Source organism: Primulina tabacum, chromosome 4, assembly GCF_025594145.1.
Source record: "Primulina tabacum isolate GXHZ01 chromosome 4, ASM2559414v2, whole genome shotgun sequence".
Taxonomy (NCBI): Eukaryota; Viridiplantae; Streptophyta; class Magnoliopsida; order Lamiales; family Gesneriaceae; genus Primulina; species Primulina tabacum.
In genome coordinates, this window is record NC_134553.1 from 44,118,449 (window position 1) to 44,140,836 (window position 22,388).

Below are 22,388 nucleotides of genomic sequence, written 5' to 3' on the forward strand. Positions count from 1 at the left end.
ATTGTTCTACCTAACAGAGACAATTATTGCACTTGTCAATCTACATTCCAATAATTTCACTCATTGCGATCAATAAGAACCAAATTCGTGACCTTGTCTCTTGTACTCGTGGCAGTGCAGAGTGCATCTACTTGGTGCTAATGGATCGAGTTGTTGGGCTCATGAGTTCAGTAGGTACGTGTCTGTCTACTGGTTATGTTTCATATATCTCGGAGATCAGTCTTACAATTTCCCTACAGCAGGCTCTTGTCCCCATCAGAGACAATATTATGAGTTAAGATCTGATGTCATTGCTACACATCTAACCAACCAGGTCAAGTGGCACAACGTCAGTAACTTGACGCACTAGAACTTCTCAGGAAGTCACTCATCCAATTACTATAAATATGCTTCTTGAGAGACTTGAACTAATGACCTCGCTCTGATACCAATTGTAGAACCGAGTGCTTGTCGATTTAACAAAAGATATAACCGGTGGTATGATAAATATAAAAATATATATATTTATTAAATGTTTTCTAAAATATTTTATAGTTTAAATTGTATTAAATATCTATATTTTATAAGTTTTATAATAATTTGTATTTAAATATATGTATTGTATAATATTAATATTTTTTATATTTTTACAGGTTCGGTAAAACAAGAATAACTTTTGCTTGAAAAATAAGAAGCATATGATTTTTGAACCTATAGAAAGTTGATTTCAATGTCTACAATATTGATGACAACCATGACTAAAATTCTTCACACAATTGAGGATTAATGGAGCAACAAATAAAAGTGATATCAATAGAATTACTGTTTTACCATGCTTGAACGTATTTACCATAACTCTCAAACTACTTGGTAAAATGTCACGAAATTTTAACATAAACTAGTCAACACAATTATCTACAACTTTTGTTTTATGTGGAAGACTCAAATCGGTCGACAGTATTGTTAAAGAGGGGATGCAAGATGCAATAAATGCTTGGGTCATTCACGAAGACCAATTACACCAATTATATGTACAAATTAATATTTTTATTTTTCTTGTCTCTCCATATTTGCCTATAAATAGAGGCCTTGTATTAGCTTGAAAGACGAGGAGATTACACTGCAAACAAATAAACTTTGAGCGTGACAATAAAATTTATAAGTTATAATATTTTTTTTTTATCATTCACGAGTGTTATATTAAATTCAAGAACATTTATGGCAAGCTAAATCCATTGATGTCAAGGTGAAAAGATTGCATTCTTGGTCAAATACGATTGTTTGCAATTTTGTATTTTTGTATTTTATTTATTATGATTTTGCTAATTAATTTTTATTTATAGGTATAATTTTGAATATTTATTATCAAATACTTGGTACTATAAAAGTGATTATCTTGATTTGTTGTTTTAATATTATACAATGAATACTATATCATTATACTACAATTATTAAATCCCCACTTTTATAAGTGAATATATATATATATATATATATATATATATATATATATATATATATATATAAATTATATGTTTATTTAGACAATAACGTGGCTCTTTCTGTTGTTCTAAATAATACATATAGTTTAATTAACTTAACAACTATATCTTACTTTCCGCATCTAATTTTTACTTTACCGCAACAAAATTTTAATTTCTGTAGTCCTTCAAAACATGACTTCATATTTTGATTATGATAAACTAGCACTGACCCACCCGCCGACACCCACACCCACACACGATTTCTCTCCGATTTAGTCCATTAACTGTCACAAACTCATGGCCAGAATTATCTTCAATAGTGAATAGGTCCATGATCAATTTCGTGCTGAAGATCAATCAAGTAATTTTACACCGTTACTCGATACCTTTATCAGTTTCTCAATAGCTTATAAAACATTAAGTGTTGCTATCGGTATGACCTAATACATAATTTCTTATATTTGATACTTGCTTCCTAGAAAAAATTCGACATGAGTTCTTGTCAAAAGAAAGCACCAATTCACACACACAATTCATAAAACATCAGTCAATGAACCATAATACCATCCAAAGTCTTCTAAATCGATGAACCACAAAACAAACCAAAGTCTTCTAAATCGATGTACCAAAATACATACAAAAAAAAAAAAAAAAAAAGAGTCTCACACATTGCACAATGACACAGTGATACAAAAGACATTATAAAAAAAATCGGTAGAAATATAAATACATAATGCAACCAAATCATGTACGCCTTATTATAAACCCACCGACACTTGCTTCATTCTCTAGCTTCAACAACCTCTTAGGCCTTCCAAAAAAAATAACCAAATAGTTCACATTTTGCTCGATTTCTAAAAAAATACATAAACACAATATTAATAATATGTGAACTATATAACAATTATGAATGATCATTGTGCAGTTTTGCTATTCTTTTTTTAAAAAAAAAAATCGAACCTAATTGTCATTTGCGGTCGGTTAGTATTTTTAAAAAAATCTTGGCATGTATAATTAGTTTTAAGGTTTTGAGCAGTTTCTGGCGGTTGGAGTTTTTTGCGGGTTTTTAATGAAAAATGCTAGAATATATATTCAAATTTATTCGGAAACAACAACATTATAATGTTTTACAAATATAAAATATATGTTTTGGAAACATAAAATATAACTCAAATCATACAGAGATAAAACTAGATAAAACAATAATCAATATTCAAAACTAAGTTATTAATTGAATAACAAAAGACACTCCCAACAAAAATGACACTTACCCTATTCTGTCATTTTTTTTTACTTTCAAACTTCAAACAAATTATTTGCAGTAAAAGAAATAAATACTCTAATACGAAACTAATATGAAGAAGTTAAGAAGAAGATGAATTTTCTTTGTATGGGTAATAATTTTGAAGGGATTTAAGATATATTAAATGATGACTTCTTAAGTTGAATATGATGTTCACAAATTATTATAATCATATGTCAAATATTATGGCAAGCGGTTAGACGGGACAGTTTGACGTGGTTCTTGACAAAAAAAACTGAACCATTTATGCGGTGCATTTTATAATTACTATTTTAATCATGGTTTTTATAAAAATATTAGGAGAAACAGTGCGATGCAATTTGGTTCGGGTTTTCGGACTGTCAATAAAAAAAATTTGATCACCCTAATAACAATAAAACAAAATTTATGTGGGATGACAACCAATTAGTTGAAGGTTTCTTCGCAAGTCCTTCATTTATGCCCTTTCATGATATTACACCCCTAATATTTTGTCGCACGATGTTTAACTTGAGAAGAGATCCTCTCAGTCTCTCTACAATACATTGATTGAATATGAATTGTAGGAGCATAAATTGTATTTCCTTCATCAACATAACCTTCGTACATGTCAAATGTTGGAATATGATTGATGACACCTCATTCAGCCTTACTGATATTTTTCCATCTTAAAAAAATGTCACAAAACTGATACACTGACAAGGACTTGGATGCTATATATACACAAGCACGCTTGACGCTTGCATGGAAGCCCATAAATTTTCTTACCACGACATGAACAACTAGATATATTTAAATCAACATCAAAAGTTTTATCTCCATACACTACCTAAAATCTCGATCCACGTGACCTATGCACTTTCCAGGTACGAGATTTACTACGTGCGATTGAAACATTTTTTTTTCTTTTCTAGGACTTACTCTTGAACCAAATTCAATGTGATTCTCGTATTTGATGCATCATTATCATAATTCGGATGCATATGTTATCAACCATAGTCATAAGCGAGAATAATTTACCCAGTTGTTCCAACTTTCAGCTATATTAATGTTAATGACACCTCGTCGCTTACTCTAGAACAAAACATTTGCTCAACTTTCTACGAAAAATTCACAATAAACTTTTCCGCATGTGACATGGACACAATTATACTATTAATATATTCAGAAAACTCACACCTAGATGTGGTGTAAGCAACTTTTTTCAAGATTGAAGTACATTGTTTCTTATTATGGAGTGGATACCTTTCCAGCACCAACATACGCAATAAAAATTTAAATCATTAAAGAAAATAATATTCAACAAATTACAAGTGAAAAATTGTGTTTGAAAAATACCAAACTAACATATTTGACAAAATTGAATGGTTTTAATCAAACATGGATGTCTATCAGAGAAAAAAGTAAAAACTATGGAATAACAAGATGCATGTGAAGCTAGAATAACTTTTAAACAATCACAAAATCATTTTCAATCACAATCATTCTCTGTATCTTCAATTACATATGCCAATGTGAACATGTCATCATTAGCATCCTTGACGATGACAACTAAAAGACTCCTTTTATACTTATTCTTAATGTGATACCCACCCAAAACAGTAACGACCGACAACCACTAGCAAACCAACTAGACAAACATAAAAACAAATGAATGAAAATTCGCTTAAATTTATTAGTCATTTGATCGATCTCACATTCAACAAAACTTCTGAGATTTGTTTTTTAACTGCATGACAATACGATCAGAATTACCATACGGCCTTTTTTCAGTCTCATGAAGCTTTTGTAATAGTCAATTTTCATTCCATAATCTCTTTGTATGTGAGCATTTAAGCTGTGAAAAACATATAAATAGAACACAAAATATAAGCTTTTAAACTGCGAAGAACTTAAAAATGGAAGTGAGCTTACAGAGTACGATTGGAAGAGAGATTATGAGAAATCGGAAATTTTGAATTCCACCAAGTGAAAATTTTCTCCAGAAGATCAGATGCAATTTTCGAACATATAGAGAGCCATTTTCTCAAAATTTTGGATGAACGAAGAGAAGAATCGAGGAAAAACGATAATTTTGTCGATGAACACATCCATCGTTTGATACCAATTAGCAGCCAAACAAAATAATCGGGCACAACACAAATTGGACCAAAGCTTAATTCCTGGAATTGAAGTTATGATGAATCCCGCGTTGTAGATTTGTGAAGCCAAATACCAGAAGAATTTGGGAGAAATCCACTCAAAATTACAAGCATTTGGAAGAAGCAGTGGTACGTAATTTTGTCTGACAATATCCTACAGACATTAGTCGATATTGGAATTTTCTATTCCACCTTTGCTTTGTATTAGTTAACAAAAACTATTTCTTTATGGCTCAATCGTCAAATATTAGTTGATGCTGCTCTCCACATGCTTGATAAAGTGTCCAAGAGAAATATACTTAGTAAATCTAAGCAAAAGAAATGGACATAGTTAATATTTTAACGAACATATTAAAACTAGCATTAATTGAAAGTTGTGTGTTTGCACTTGCAGCGATCACTAAGTATATATATCATCATTTTTACTCCACTTCTTTACGGCGATTCGTCGAACACTTTCCCAGCGTTCTGTAACCAACCATCCTGCCCACCAGTGGCCGTCCAGCACAAACACTACCAACGAAGGATGGTTTATTTATTTTTTATTATTATTAGAAATAGCGTATCAGGAGCAGTAGGAATAGAGGCATTAGAGGGAGTAGGCGCTAGCGTTTTCTCTTACTAGTAAAGGGGCTCCGAGCTTCATCTTTTGCTTCTCATTCGCAGTCCTTAATCCCCGTGTTTGTTCCTTCAAGAAAGGTATGAATAGATGCCTGTCTTCTGGTCATTTCTTAGGGTGTGGGTTTTTTTTTTTTGAGATCTTTTTTTTTTTGATTAATTGTGAAAGGAATCTGCAGGTTATAGCTCAAGTACAGAAGAATGAGGGCCCTTTCAATTAATAGAGGTAAATTTTTGCAAAATCTTACCTTTTCCGTTCCTTTTGTGTGGCAATCAACATGTATTTTTTTGGGGCTCTTTTTTCCTTTTTCAATCGAGTATTGTAAGGTAGTTCAATGTTTAATATTGTTATGAAATTATTGGAGTCATCGACTGACTTTGTTGAATCTCATATAGCCTTCAATTGTTTTTCACTGTATATATGTGTTGGCGCAGGGATAAAAAATCAGCTTTACATGAGATGTTTCTTCCTCTGTGACGTTTGTAATAGATTTTCATTTTCAAGTGATGGATCCTCTTATGATGGAAAAAGCTCTGTTTCTCTTGTTGATAAGGAAAGTGAAAGATCTGCCAACGAGCAGAAGTATAGTTTTTCTCTGAATGCTGCAGAAGGTCAAAACATTAGAAAACACGAAGCTGTTAGACAAGTGGTTGAGAAGGTGTGTGGAATTCTAGAAAGTGGATCTTGGGGACCGGCCCTAGAGAAAGCTTTATCGTCTTTTGATGATAAGCCTCAAGTGGATGTGGTGATTGGAGTGTTGAGGAGAATGAAGGATGTTGAGTTAGCTGTTAATTATTTTCGGTGGGTCGAGAGAATGACCAATCAAGTGAATTTTCCCGAAGCTTATTATTCACTTCTCATGGTAATGGCTAGATGTAAGAAATTTGATAGGTTTGAACATGTTTTGGAGGAGATGAGTCTTGCTGGATTTGGTCCATCGTATGAAACATGTGTGGAGTTAGTTTCCAGCTGTGTGAAGGAGCAGAAATTGAAAGAGGCATGCAATATTATCCAATCTATGAGGAAATTTAAATTCCGCCCAGCATTTTCTGCTTATACAACTGTTATAGGTGCTTTGGCTGCAGGCCATAAGCCTGACTACCCAGATCTCATGCTTGCGCTCTTTCATCAGATGCAGGAATTAGGATATGAAGTTAATGTGCATTTGTTTACAACTTTGGTTCGTGTATTTGCTCGGGATTGCCGAGTTGATGTTGCTCTTTCCTTACTAGATGAGATGAAGAGCAATTCCTTTGATGCAGACATCGTTCTCTACAATGTGTGTATAGACTGCTTTGGCAAGGTTGGTAAGGTTGATATGGCATGGAAGTTCTTTCATGAGATTAAATTCCATGGTCTCACGCCCGATGAAGTATCGTATACCAGCATGATAGGAGTCCTCTGCAAGGCTAATAGATTGGATGAAGCAGTTGAGTTGTTTGAGCAGATGGAACTGAACAGGAAAGTTCCTTGTGCATATGCTTATAACACCATGATCATGGGTTATGGGTCTGCTGGGAGGTTTGATAAAGCATTTGGTTTGCTGGAGAGGCAGAGACTGAAGGGGTCCATTCCATGTGTGATTGCATACAACAGTCTTCTTACTTGCCTTGGGAAGAAGGGAAAAGTAGACAAGGCCTTGGAAATTTTTGATGACATGAAGAAAGATGCCATGCCCAATCTCTCTACCTATAATATTCTTGTAGACATGCTTTGCAAGGCCGGAAAAGTTGACGCAGCTTTAGAAATTCAAAATGAGATGAAGGCAACAGGCTTGGTTCCAAATATAATGACTGTTAACATTATGATTGACAGGTTGTGTAAGGCTAATAAACTCGATGAGGCTTGCTCGATATTTGAAAGCATGGATCATAAATTTTGTACCCCGAACAAAGTCACATTTTGTTCATTGATAGATGGCTTGGGAAAGTCTGGCAGAATAGATGATGCCTATAGATTGTATGAGCAGATGCTAGATTCTGATCAGATGCCAGATGCAATTGTATACACGTCCCTAATCCGAAACTTTTTTAGGTCTGGAAGAAAAGAAGATGGACACAAAATTTACAAGGAAATGGTTCGGAGAGGGGTTTCTCCGGATCTTACACTCCTTAATAACTACATGGATTGTGTTTTCAAAGCTGGTGAAACTGAAAAGGGAAGGGCTCTATTTGAGGAGATTAAAGCTCAGTTTACACCTGATGCGCGGAGCTATTCAATACTAATTCATGGTCTCATAAAGGCGGGCTTTGCTCGTGAGACGTATGAACTATTTTACTCAATGAAGGAAAAGGGATGTGTGCTAGATACACTCGCTTACAACACTATTATCAACGGATTTTGCAAATCAGGAAAGGTGAATAAAGGTTACCAACTTTTGGAAGAAATGAAAGCTAAAGGCCACCAACCAACTGTAGTTACTTATGGTTCTGTCATTGATGGGCTTGCTAAGATTGACCGGCTAGATGAAGCCTACATGCTCTTTGAAGAAGCAAAATCAATTGGTGTTGAGTTAAATGTAGTGGTGTACAGCAGTCTTGTAGATGGGTTTGGAAAGGTGGGTAGAATTGACGAAGCATATCTCATAATAGAAGAAATGATGCAAAGAGATTTAATGCCAAATGTGCAAACGTGGAATTGCTTACTTGATGCTCTTGTTAAGGCAGAGGAAATAGATGAAGCTCTTGTTTGCTGGAACTCAATGAAAGACTTGAATGCGACACCTAATATTGTAACCTATAGCATCCTTATAAATGGTCTCTGTAGGGTTCGAAAATTCAACAAGGCTTTTGTCTTTTGGCAGGAAATGCAGAAGCAAGGGTTGAAACCCAATATAATCACCTATCTCACCATGATATCCGGGCTTGCCAAGGCTGGGAATATCATGGAAGCTGATAAACTCTTTGAAAGGTTCAAAGCAAATGGAGGCATACCTGATTCTGCCTGCTATAATACAATGATAGAAGGTTTAAGTGTATCGAATAGGGCGACAGAAGCATATCAGCTATTTGAAGAAACTAGGTTGAAGGGTTGTAAAATTTATACCAAAACATGTGTGATTCTTTTGGACGCTTTGCATAAAGCTGAATGTCTTGAACAGGCGGCGATTGTGGGTGCTGTGTTGCGAGAAACAGCCAAGTCTCAGCATGCTTTCAGAACCTTGTAACACTAATTGCACTTGATATTTGTTCGGAAATTGAATTTGTTCTGGGTCATTTGTTGCCATCGCCAATACAACTTATCAATGAAAGATTGACGACTAGCTCGTAAATGTTTCTCTATACCATCAATAAATAGAATTGTTTAAGTTGGCATGCAAGGAGGCATTTCTTATTCCAGTTAGAACCAGAGATCACAAATTCAAAAATATATGCCCCCATCAACATGGATGACCAAGGAACACGTGGCTTTTCAGGTAGGATTTTCAATTTGGAATTACTTACTACTGCTGAAACTTCATATTTTCAATTCTCAAAAAAGGAAGCCATTCGACTGCTCGTTTTCTTGAAATGAAATTAGTTGTTTATTTCATAACCTTCATCATTCAAGCTCGAACTTATATATGCTGCTACTGCTAGTTCAATTACATTCTTGAAGATTTCTTTCACATTGAAATGTATCCATGAACATCAAACAAATGAATCATGCATCTTTTTTAGCTTCTACTTCTGTTTTCTATCATGATTTTCATTTTCACTTCTGATTTCAAGGATTGATTAGTAACCTTTGTTAATCTGTTCTGTGGTAGTCCAGGTGCCTCACCATGTTTTCTTTGCTCTGATGTTCTGAAGGCCAATATTCGACCAAAATCGGTGTAGGATATGCAGCCAAAGTTATATGACAGAACCTGGTATGCTCGAGAGACGCTCCCGGGAACTTTTTCTTTGATCAATTTTGTACATGATTTCCTAATATTAAACACGAAAGTTGCATCCGCAGATGATCAAATGCGTGTATGCAACGTTGTTTGTTTAATATTATTGAAAATAATTGTGGAAGGATCAAGTGGGTCGCATTTGAAATGCGATTCTTGTTCGTCTTGTAACCATGAATATCTTTTGTATGTCTCTCAAACATTAGTGTATCACCGAACTAAATTTCAATTTTAAAACAATGAAAAGTTGATCTATCATTCATTAATATTATCTGACATACAAGTTTTCATGATGATCCTCTATTTTTAAAGTTACTTTTTTTAGTTACTATTCTCTTTTTACAATTATATATACGCATTTTTTATTTATATTTGATTTTATTTCATATCATTTCTATTTAAAAAATTAACAACTTTCATTTATTTTTTTTTATAAAAAAACTATTCTATTTTCTAATTTTTCTATGTAACATATATAATAGGAAAAGGAAATGAATCATGGCTCTCCTAGTTCTGAAATATTTACTCTTTCGGACATCTTTTAACATCAATTTTATGTAAATTACTTGTCAAATTTTGTTTTAAAGAAAGAAGGGTTTTTTTTAAAAGTAGTTTAAATTTAAAATTTTTTTTCAAAAATAATTTAAGAAAAAAAAACATTGCAGTTCTACGGTAGAGCACCGTCCGCGCTTGGTAAGCCAAGCGCGGACGCTGCTCCACCTCCCACGTGTCACTATTCCATTCGTCCAATCCTTATCTATGTTTGATTCCTTTTTTTTTTCCTCCTCTTCTTCTTTCCTCCTCTTATCTTTGCCCTCTCATTCTCCCATTTCTCAGTTTTTGAATTCCTCGCAGAAATTTTTTTTTACACGAAATTGAGAAGATCTACAGCATAATTCAGAATGACATATAATCGAAATCCAGAAGATCCTAGTGTCCTCTATTTACAAGCGATACATATGTCATCAAGAGTGTCTTCGTTAACCGTTGATGATATTGTCAAAGTGAAGAGGTCAGACAATTTGATTTGGAAGTTATATACTGATAATTACTTACACAGGCGTGTACTAGCATATTTAAATCATATGGGTTTTTATGGAGTTTTAGAATGTGGATCACAAGTTCTTGATAATCATTTGATTACTGCACTTGTTGAACGTTGGCGACGCGAGACACACACGTTTCATTTTACATGTGGTGAAGCATCAGTGACATTACAAGATGTTTCAATCATATGGGGTCTAACAATTGATGGTGAAGAATTAACTGGAGTAGATGTATCACATAAAGTTGAGGAATGACAACACATATGTTTGGATATGTTGGGATTTTTCCCAGCATCAAAATATTTGAAAGGTGGTCATCTGTCTATGACTGCACTACATGATCATTGTATATCTAACCTTGTTAATGATGAAACTTTAGAAGTAGATGTTGTGAAATTTAGTCGTTGTGTTGCGTTAATGATTATTAGAGGAATAATGTTCCCTGACTATCAAGGAGGGTCATGTAGACTAATATTTTTGCAACTGCTACGAGATGTTGATAACATGAAGTCTTATAGTTGGGGTAGTGCAGTTTTAGCATTTCTATACCGTGAGTTGTGTAACGCGTCACGTATAGAGAATACTACAATGGCTGAACCTTTATATATCCTGCAGGTATCATTAATGTGATGTGATTATTTAACACAATATTTTGGTAAATGTTAATTGTTTTTTATAATTATAAGCAGTTATGGGCATGGAGCAGGATTAAATGTGTTAACTCCAATCGAGATGGGTTAACATTACCTCCCGTTGATCCGGATGGTTTCATTCCAGTTTCTTCATATGATGCACGGTAATATTTAAAAATTATGGTGGTAATATCGTATATATCTTGTATACTTTTTTGATATGTAATTTTTTTTATAATTGTAGGTGGAAATATGGATTTAGTTACACACATTCGCCAACACATTCTGTAAGAATTATAAGGGATTCTCTAGATCGTATGAATAATAATGAGGTATTATAGAATGTTAATATGTAATAGTGATTATACGAAGACTATTTTGTTTTGATTGATTAAATGAATATTAAACGGTATTTATTTTTTTTCAATTTAATTGGAGCGTATACCAGAAAAATGACATAGATGTGAAGACGATTATTGATTCATACGACAACAGAATATGGAGATGTGTTTGTCCCCTTATATACTTTGACATCGTGGAGATGCATCGTCCTAATCGGGTAATGCGACAATTTCGAAGACGTCAATCAATTCCAGGGTCTGCCGTCGACAATGACGATATGCATAATATCACGAGAATAGGACATCGAAACACCGATTGGAGAGATTATCATAGGAATTCAATTGAGTTGTGGAATAATAGGCTGAGATATGTTTTTAAAGGGGTGCGACACGGGCGATCGATGCAAACTGACGAAGACTACTTCCAATGGTACAATCGAATAACTGTGCGTACCATATCACCTGCAGTTACTGTCGTTGGTTTTCAACAACATCCGTACAATACTTTTGTTGGAGAAATTAATGTTCAACAAAATTTTAGTACGCCTTATCCGTTTTCGCATCAATCATCATTAGGATTGAGAAGTGACATGGTTAGGCAACCAAGTGGGTTTGCAGGAGACTCTACGATTATTGCGTCAGTTGAAATGAATATTGCAGGAACCTCTAATACTCAACCTGGTTTTTTCAGTGATTCAGGGTTTGGTGACTTTCGTTCGTTTGGTCAGACGGATTTTCAGACTTCTTATTGGTCGAACACACAAAGTTTCACGAATTTGCTTAACGTTGGACCTCAGCATATTGTGCATGACACTCGACCACAGAGGAATGTTATCTCCCCTATCACTTATCCAGGTTACTCAAATGAGGATATTCCTGAAAATGTAGGATTGCGTAGTGGGACAAGAAGATGCAATCCACCTGATTGTGGAACAGGTAGCCATTTGTATCATTTAATTATGACGATGATTCTTCTAATTAATTGTAACTATAAAATTTCTATTGTTGTATATTTTGCATTGTTGCATCGTCTAAATTTTATTATTTCTACAGTATAGTGTTAATAAGCGAAAGATAAGATGAATAAAAGTGCAGGACAAAAAACACAAATAGACAAAGCTGAAATTAAAAATATCGGCATCTCAACATAAAAATATACACAATCGGAAGATAAGATGAAAAGACATAATTGACGTCCATGTCCTCAAATTTGTTGTTCTTCTTTTTAGCCTGCTCATCTGCGATAAGTAAATTAAAATTAAAGAACCACAAACTTTAGTACATGCAATGTCTCCAATGTGAAGTATTAAAACAATAAAATCATGAGATCACATACCTCATTCAGCTAGCATCATGAATAGTTGATCACGAGTCATCCTCGTCATTATCTGGTGGTGGCACTCCCGATGCATTCCCTTGCGGCTGATAGTCATACTGAAAATTGAACGGAGGAATGAACGGCGGAGCTGGAGGGATTGTCCCTGGGTAAACACCCATGTGGCCCATCGTTGTCTGCAGTATGGACTCGATATATGCGAAATATTCATTGTTGTTCAAGTTAACTTGTTCTTGATGAGCCATGAAGGCAAGAGTCTAATCTACTTTGTCATTTAGGGTCCGTCTGTGGGGTTGTGGGCGACGCGGGGCGGCGGTGCTCGATCCACCTGTATCTCCCTCATCCGTCATGAAGTCTAGCTGTCGTTTAGCGTATTTTCGCTGCAAGTCCTGTCCACAAATGGGTTTCATTGGTTGCAACCACTCTTCATCATCACGGAACACAACCCCAGCCATCGCACACAACTCTGATATGATATTGGGAAAGAAAAGCCCGATGTGTCTATTATGAACGCTCATCAAAATCTGAGAATTGATAAGTTTTCCCACATTGATTGGGTAACTCTGAGATAAAGAATATAGCACCATGGCCCGCTCCTTTTGTACTTCACTTTTGTGTGAGACGGACATCATTCTCCTTGCCAAAAACAAATACCAAAGAGCATTATCGGCCGTCAGATATTTTTCATCAAAACAACTCGGTGACCCACCAACTGGTTTCCAGATCGCCCCAAGATGACACAGGGTGTCGATTATCACAGTATAATCAGGGTTAGCAACCAAAGCTTGGAAGGCGGAATCATCGACCTCGGGCGTTTCTAAAAAAGCATTGATTATACCCGAATCAAATGACACAAGTTTACCTCGGAAAAAGGCCTTAGCATCCGTCCTCTCACCCGCATTTGCATAAAATTCTCATACCACCGATACCACTGCCGCTTTCAGTTGAGATCCAAATTTTTCCCATCTGCGTCTCTCCAACCCAACAAGAGGCTCAACGTATCGATCCTCCTTTTGTCTACGAAATCCCCACTCGGTAATCGGGTTTCTATTAATTTTGGCATGTTCATACCGAGCCTGCGCCGCATCACTAACAAATCGATTTCTATCAAACGAAGAAGAAGAGCCGGGATTTCCTTTCACTTTCTTGGGAGCCATGGTTTGAGAATGAGATGATGATTTGAGAATTTGTTTTGAAAATGAGATAAGGAAAAGGGGAAGAGGAAAGATAAATGAGAGAGATTTGGAGAGTAATGGTTTTGAGATAAGGAGATAAGGATAAGGGGAAGAGGAAATATAAAGGAAAGGGAAAGGGAGGTATGCCAAAAATCGTCCATTTACCACATGAACAATCCATCGTTGATAACTTGACCACCTGCATATGTTGGCCACGACTTGGTCTTCCTACAGTTGCAACCGAAGCAGTTTGCTCACGAACATCATATTTGGCAACACGATGTTCAGTAGATTTTTTCGCCCACTTTTCATACTTCCGACATGCATAATCTGACCACAGCTGATTTTCCTGAACCATACGACCACCTGTACTCACACGTGAAATAAAATATTGTACGCACCTCAGAAGTGTCAAGTGTACTATGGCAGATATAGGAAGTCTACGAGCACCCTTCAACACACTATTTAAACACTCCGACATATTGGTTATCATCACCCCACGACTCCAACCACCGTCATGAGCCAAACTCCATTTTTCTTTCTCAATTCCAGCCAAATATCGGTGCGCCAAAATGTTTTTATGCTTGATTGTCTCATTTATTGATTCAAACTTACAAATTTTATTTTGTGTGTCTGCCGCCCAGCATAAATCTTTCAGATGCACGTCTTTGAATTTAGTGTTAAAGTTTGAACACACGTGTCTCAAACAAAAACGATGCACACCGTGTGGAGGTTGAAAATATGGTAGCTCTGCAGTTGCGCGCACGATTCCCTTATGTCTATCAGAAATAAGACACACGCCACTTTCACCACAAACAACATGTCTTCCTAGGTTCTCCGAGAACAATTTCCAAGAATTTGTTGTTTCTTCATCCACAATAGCAAATGCTAGCGGTAGAACCTGATTGTTCGCATCCAGAGTGACACCGATCAGCATTTTGTGCTTGTATTTGGTATACAAGTGTGTACCATCAACACTAATTATTTTTCGACAATGTCGAAACCCATCAACACACGGCCTGAATGCCCAGAAAACATAGTTCAGTGTCTTACTCATTTCATTGTTGTCTCTGAGATGCTTCCACTCTACAACTGTTCCCGGATTATATTTGGAAAGAGCATACATGTATTTTGGAAGTAATTGAACGGAGCTCTCCCATGTACCATAAGCAATTTCCATAGCACGTTTCAAACTTCGTCATGCCTTCGTGTACGAGATTTGATATCCATATTTATCTTTCACATTTTCGATGATATACTTAATCTCGTACGAAGGATCACAACGAACAACTCCCAATAACGTATGTGCCACCATATCACTATTCAAATTCTTATGGTCTATATCAACAGAGGTAGATATACATGTGTGAGGCCCGCCATATTTTATTATTTTTCAATAACCAGTCTTGGCCTTCAAAGAAGCGCGAAGTCCCCATCGACAAATGGCTGTAGAAGAATTATTTTTACAACCTAACTTCCACAAACTGCGTGTACTTTCAACGACACGGTACTCACGCCTGACAACTCTGACTGAATAATCCTTGACAGATGCAATAAGATCATTCTTATCTTTAAATAACATATTAACGCATAATTCACCTCTATCCGGATTGTAATAGATTGATTGCACTCCACAAGGAACATCGACATAATCAAGAGGCTCTTCCCCAAAAAAAATATTGAAAAATGATGGCATTTCAGAAATGTTTGACAGAAATGGTACGGTTTGCCTCTGTAATGTGTCACGGACTCACGTGGTGGTTGTCGAGATGATGTCCTCTCATCAAGATTTGTAAAAGTATTCACTTCATCATCGACATTCACTTCTTCTTCTTCAGACTCGCTGTATGACATATCGGGTTCAGTATCAGTCCTCCAAATATCATCATTATTGTCCTGATCCGGACAACGAGCACTCGTATCTAATGTTGGATTCGGCCAACATGGAGCATTATTTTGTTCCGACGAGACATTTATATATTGGTCCCAAGGCCCACTTACATCATCGAAACTCATATTACCGAGTCCTTCAGTAACCTGTGGAACATAAGATTCTTGCTCTTGGAAACCACCATATGTAGACGTACCGGGTTGGTTATAAAAACCTGAATCGGATGCATGTGGAACATAGGATTCAGGCTCATCAAATCCAACATTATGCTCAATTGAATTTGCTTCAAACGTACAGATGCAAAACATGCATATTGTCACATTGCATTATAAACTGTAAAGCATCGTCATCAACGAGATTGACTTGAATTTCATGCCAAGACGCTCTCTCCATGAATGAATACTTTGTTGACATCTTCAGAGAAAAATTCGCTTGATCGATTGCTAACATTTTATGCACAACTTCAACTAAATCCATCAAATTAATAGATCGTAATACTCGTATCGGTCTAACAAATGGAATGCTATATTCAATCGATCCATTATCACTAACTACATGACCATCAAAATATAAGAGTACGTCGATGTTAGACATTTTGTCAATGAAAATTGAGAGAAAATTTAGGAGAAAGTTGATAACTCATTGGTTCAATTTTTCATCAATTATATAGGAGAAAAAATGTAAAGATTCATATTTGAATTATTGGTCTTCACGTGATTTTTCAGAGTCTCAGCTTTTTAGAGTCTCAGCTTTCACGTAAAAATAATTTTGAGGCAGCGAATGTGTACGTAAACGAAATGAGCGGACAATAAAAATAGAAAAAAATTTTAAAAAAAATATTAGCGTCCGCGCGGACGCTCCTACGTGGAGCAGCGTCCGCGCTTACCAAGCGCGGACGGTACTCCACGTGAGCACCGTCCGCGCTTGGTAAGCGCGGATTGCCGTAGAACTGTAATGTTTTTTTTTTCTAAAATTATTTTTGAAAAAAAATTTAAATTTAAATTACTTTTAAAAAAAACCCAAGAAAGAAAGAAAAACTACGCCACCTGTAAATTAATTTTTTCAAATATTAAAGGGAAAAATAGAGAATCAACTTCTGACAAATGACCGTTGTGAAAAAGTTCGTTTCTGCCTATTCATCCTCAATATTTCAAATCTCAAAATGACCGTTGCATAATCTTTTCGATTCCCTTTTTCTTGACTTAACACTATCATAAAGCAATCCTCAAATTTACTCTTGCTCGCAGATTCTCTCGTTCTTTCTTCCAAGTGTGTGTTAAATAAAAGCTTTCAAGAAAATGGCGCTAAGATCTCTTGATAATAAGCTTCCAATCACACAAGAAAGACCCAAAAAACAAGCGAAAGTCTCAGAGCAGATTCACAAGGAGAAGAAGCAGCAGCATCCTGAATTTGGCGTGAATAACGAAAACCAACACCCTTCATCGCTGCCGACTTCTACCGAAGTTTCCGTGGATTATATTCCTTCTGATAATCTTCAAGCGTTTCAAGACCCAGAAGTGAAGATCCAGGTTTTTTATACATAGTAAAATTCCCACTTTTCCTGTTTTGCTTGTTCTTGGTTAATTATATGGAAGTGGATTTTCAGAGTCTACTTGGAGGGTTCGAGTCAAAAGACTGGTTGAAGGTTTGTGAGTCACTGAATGATGTTAGGCGGTTGGCACTCTTTCACTCCACCCTATTGCTGCCAATTTTGTAAGTTTTAAGCTATTTTTTCTGAATTTTTTTTTTACAATTTAAAATTTTTTTTGTCGGTGTGATAGGATCTTCTTCGAATCGATATGTGGTATGCAGGGAAAATGTGGTTTTAGTAATGGTAAAAGCAATAAAGAATCCAAGAAGTGCGTTGTGCAAGACCTCAATCATGGCTTCTTCTGATATGTTCAAGGCTTTTGGTGAAAAGTTACTTGAATCCACCACTCCTGATTCCTTCAACAACTTGGTACGTTTAATAGATTGGTTCTGTTTTTCTTGATGCTCAGTGTTATGTTAATGGCAATTACAATTCTAAAGAAATTTCCTTGTTTTTAAACAGTTGCTGCAGCTACTTCTGAAAGCCTCTCAAGATAAGAAATTTGTATGTGAGGAAGCAGACAAGGGACTAAAGACATTGGTGGAGTTCATTCCCCCTCTTTCTCTTCTCCATAAGCTCGACACATATGTGGGGCACTCGAACCTCAAAGTCCGAGCAAAAGCCGCAATTTCCATCTCCAGTTGTGTCTCTAAGATGGTACAAAAACAAGAAACTGGTACCAAGTATATATCATATTATGTAACATTATGTGCAATCTTTGTATCTTACCTGTGCAAATGCTTCACAGGATCTCGAAAGTATGAAAGAATATGGCCTGGTTGCGTTGATTCAAACCGCAGCAAATTTGCTAAATGATAAGCTCCCAGAAGCAAGGGAGGCAGCTAGAAGTATTGTAACTTCATTGTTTGAAGCATTTACAGAGAATGAAGAAGAGAAGCAGGAGAAATGGCAAAGCTTTTGCCAGTCTAATCTGCCACCTATTCATGCACAAGCTTTGGTTAAACATGTTTCATCTTAACTGGAACTAGCTTGATTGATAAACATTTGGGGGTGATTCATGTAATTGACGTACTTTTAACTCATTGTGGGAAATTAATATGCTTCATGAAACCATTATTTTGTTTAATATTCTTGTGTTGCTAATGAAATTTGATCGGCAGTGTTTTATTTGACTTGATGGATGTGTTAGTACATTATATATCCTGAAACATTGTACTGTCACCTTCCAGGGCCAACCGCGCCGACAGGTGATAATACTGTAGTGCACCAAAATATGGCGAATTCCCTTTATTCTTCCCTCTCGAGTTGACTTAATCCTAAGTTTTTGTTGTATAATTATACATAATTCACATAATAATTGAAGAGAATTTAATAATTCAACTGAAACAACTTTGATCGTGGAATCTTATTCTTAGCTCACTGGTGTGCTTGAATTCCGGCCAAAACAGCTGCAGGAAATGGTGTGGCAGTGTGTGAGTGGTTTCCACTAGCACAAAATTCAGCCGGCACCATCTTCCGCAGAAGAAGGGCGGCAGCAATCATCAATGACATGTTAGAACACACAACTATTACTCCACTTCTCACAACGAAAAACAGTTTAAATCAGTATCAGTAATCTGAATACATCGATGCTGAGAACATATACAGTAGATGCAGCAATACTGGATACAGCAGATGTGCACTACACTAAACCCATGCTACAAAATCAACTTCGATTTTAATATTGCTCTAAATTGTCATCTATCCGAACTACTCGTTATCCCAATAGTTCCTAAGCTGAGACATGTGCAAAAGAAGTTCGTCTCTGCCCAATCCTGTTATGCTGCTAGTCATTATCCATGGAGGATGTAGTCGATAATTTTCTCTAATCAGTTCTTGAAAATCTCTTATGTTCTCATCGGGCCTTCTCCCTTTACCACCTTTTATTTTGTCACACTTGGTGAAAACAAAAGTCATCGGGATCTAAAAATAAACAAATATGAACGAAAAATGTGAGATAAAAGAGCAGTTGGTTTTTCTAAACTACACAAGATGCAAGAACAAAAACTAATATACGTTGTTTCGGCCAAGCCAATTTGCACAATCAAGGTCGATTTTCTGGGGTGGAACACTTGCATCAACTAGAAGTAGGACAGATACCAAAGTTTCTCGATTCAGAAAGTAGCCTTTTGTGAATGAGGACCAATCCATTCTCGCAGAATCAGGCGCATTAGCAAAACTGTAGATAAATGTAAACAGCGTGAGAAAGAAGTCAAATCTGGAAAATAGTCACTCACACATTTTCATAAATACGGCACCAGAAAAATTTGTCAACATAGAAGGTGCAAACTGAATCACAATACACTTCCATGCTAAAGCATCACATTTTAAGAAAATTATCAAGGAAGGAAACCAGGTAAGAGATTTGCCATGTGGGTTTTTCATTTTACAATTTTTTTGGCCCTCTAACACACAAACAAGGAGCTACTTGAACTTCAAACCAAATCATGGGAAACCAACAGCTCCCCTAAAATAAATCGAGAGAGTTCATAATCTCACATTTGATGATCACAGTCGCATGATACCTGTATTAACTTCGGAAATTTTACTGAATATCTCAAGTCTAAACCAGTATTCTAAAAAACAGTAGGCAGTAGGCGAACGGTTACCTACCACCCAGCGCCTAGACGGTTTTTTACAATTGATTTTTATAATATTTAGTAACATTATAAATTAATATCTTTAAAATATTTTTATTTTAGGATATTAAATCATTGTTTGATATAGGTGGGAAGCGCATGTCTAATGAAAAAATAAGATAAAGTTTTTTATTTTAAGATATTAAATCATTATTTAAATTAACTCAATATCGTCCGTTGTGATCCGCCTCTTATTCATATACAAAATCATCATCGTGGAGTTTCTTCGCTCTAGATCGTAGACGGAGATGAAGTTTGACGTGGTAGGGCAAGTCGATAAATCACATTTCTTGTTAGACTTTCCCTCAAGGCCTATATTGAATTTTTAATTTTAAAATAAATCCTTAACCGCCTAGGATCATCTAGAACTGCCTAGGCATCCTTTCCGCCTAGGCTGGCCGACTAGCACTTTTTCTAGAAGGTCGACCACCGCCTAGAACAGTGGTCTAGACAAATAATGTCTATGGAGTAACTTTCGGTTGTGGGTATAAAGCCTGGACAAAATAGGATGGTTGCAGTAAGCAAATGGCTAACGTAGAACCAGCATGCTCATCACTCCTGCAATCATTAGAACTTAATTGGTTGCACAAGGAACATTCTTTGAGTCCTATACCATGTTTAAATCATTTATACACTCCCCTCCATTACTTCAAAAAGGACTAAAATCTTGATGAAGACTAAATGAACTTAAGTTGATGGCTGAACCCACCCCACCCCATAAATTTGTTTATAGCACAAGTTTTTTTCCTTCGACTATGAATAAAATTATAAAATCATCCCGATTTACATTTTGGAATTCGAAGATGTTATTTTGAACATAATAAAAATATATAATTATCTTTTTCCTTCTTTTAGCATACCTCTCCACAAAAATAATTGAAATTCTCAGTTGTGCTATATGACAAAGAAGAAAAAAACATATTCGACTTTGGCACCTCTATAAATTTCAGCCATTTTGAAATACATCAGAGGATCTTTTGCTCAATCAGATACCATATAAATAATGAAACAAGTAACTCTTATCAAAACTAACTTGACCAAACTAGATCAATACCCAAATCACATAACAGAAAAATGGCTGCAAACTTCCAAGACCAAAAAAGCCAAAAGCTACTCGTAAGTCCAAATGTTGAAGCACAGAATCAAAGTATACACAACTAGCCCAGAAAATTTAAAATTCAAGAAAAATCAATATGCACAAATTCGTTATAAAAGTAGATACAAATTAACTACAAAAGCTTACCCATAACCGGGTAAATCCACAATGTACCAACTTTTATTAATCAAGAAATGATTAATCAACTGAGTCTTTCCTGCAAAAAATATATATATTTTTTAAATCAACTTAACGGCAAAACGCAAATTCAGTTCTAACTTAAAACGGAGGATATAAATAAAACCTGGCTTTTTAGAAGTGAGAGCAACATCTTTTTTCCGAACCAAAAAGTTGATAAGTGATGACTTGCCAACATTCGATCGACCCAACATGGCGAATTCGGGTCGGTCATCTTTGGGACAATCCTTGGCCCGGTTGCTGCTCTTAACAAAATCCACCTCCTTAACCTTAGCATCGCCAGCATAGGGTCCAATCACAATATTCGACCCAGGTAGGACCATGTCGTCGGTAACTTCATCCGGTCTCATTCCCGGCGGCACGAACAGTACTTTCTGCACGAACCGGGATGATTCGGAGGGCTCCGCCCGACTAGAGGCCTTCGCGGCGGCATGACTGGGGTTTGGTGCTCGTGATGTGGAGCTGCTAAACGAGCGAGAAAAGGAAAACTTTCGATGGAGGTGAGAAGATGGGAGATCGAAGAGCAAGGAGAAATGGGTGTGGAACCTTGGAGGCCTTAGCTTCAGCATGAGTTGGCTGTTGGATACAAAGGAAAGGAGGATGCTTCGTGACTTTGAAGACAATGGGCTAATATTGGGCTCAGGTGAATCAAATTAAAATAAATGGCCCATTTTAGTGTTTTCAGATCCCGGCCCAAATAATTTAGTAAGAATAAATACAATTTAAGATTCTCCGTGTTCTACGAGACTTTCAATTTGAATAGACGAAAATTGTAATTTTTATATTTAAATTGGTTGGTTATGGATTTTACCCTTATAATTTATTAAATTTGGTTTCGATCCACCAAATTACATTTTTGAGTAGGTCTCTTATGAGACGATGTCACGAATCTTTATCTGTGAGATGGGTCAACCCTATCGATATTCACGGTAAAAAATAATAGTATTAACATAAAAAGTAATATTTTTCATAGATGACTCAAATAAGATATCCGTCTCACAAAATACGACCCGTTAGACCGTCTCACACAAGTTTTTGTCTATATTTTTTTGTTTTGATTATTT

General features: G+C 35.9%; 3 protein-coding genes across 6 annotated transcripts; 2 read left to right on the plus strand and 1 right to left on the minus strand.

The window, feature by feature from the left end:
• Positions 1-4,613: 4,613 nt before the first annotated feature.
• On the plus strand, positions 4,614-9,651 carry LOC142543347 (uncharacterized). 4 transcript variants are annotated; one of them, XM_075650562.1, is made up of 5 exons: positions 4,614-5,015; positions 5,281-5,585; positions 5,684-5,730; positions 5,940-8,920; positions 9,254-9,651. In XM_075650562.1, exons 3-4 carry the CDS (start codon positions 5,706-5,708, stop codon positions 8,669-8,671), a joined length of 2,757 nt encoding a protein of 918 aa, XP_075506677.1. In that variant the 5' UTR covers positions 4,614-5,015; positions 5,281-5,585; positions 5,684-5,705; the 3' UTR covers positions 8,672-8,920; positions 9,254-9,651. The 4 variants fall into 4 exon arrangements, with proteins under 4 accessions (XP_075506677.1, XP_075506676.1, XP_075506679.1 ...); XM_075650561.1 differs by having other exon boundaries at positions 9,259-9,651; XM_075650564.1 differs by having other exon boundaries at positions 9,297-9,651.
• A 7,338-nt stretch (positions 9,652-16,989) lies between these two features.
• Positions 16,990-18,529, plus strand: LOC142541674 (uncharacterized). The gene is made up of 5 exons (XM_075648145.1): positions 16,990-17,329; positions 17,407-17,513; positions 17,613-17,760; positions 17,854-18,048; positions 18,140-18,529. The coding sequence occupies exons 1-5, from the start codon at positions 17,099-17,101 to the stop codon at positions 18,368-18,370; spliced, it is 912 nt and encodes a 303-aa protein (XP_075504260.1). The 5' UTR covers positions 16,990-17,098; the 3' UTR covers positions 18,371-18,529.
• Positions 18,530-18,920: 391 nt separating this feature from the next.
• LOC142543349 (GTP-binding protein At2g22870-like) lies at positions 18,921-21,919 on the minus strand. Its single transcript, XM_075650565.1, has 4 exons — positions 21,431-21,919; positions 21,274-21,343; positions 19,408-19,570; positions 18,921-19,314 (listed from the first exon to the last, which is right to left on the minus strand). Exons 1-4 carry the CDS (start codon positions 21,891-21,893, stop codon positions 19,102-19,104), a joined length of 909 nt encoding a protein of 302 aa, XP_075506680.1. The 5' UTR covers positions 21,894-21,919; the 3' UTR covers positions 18,921-19,101.
• Positions 21,920-22,388: the final 469 nt, after the last annotated feature.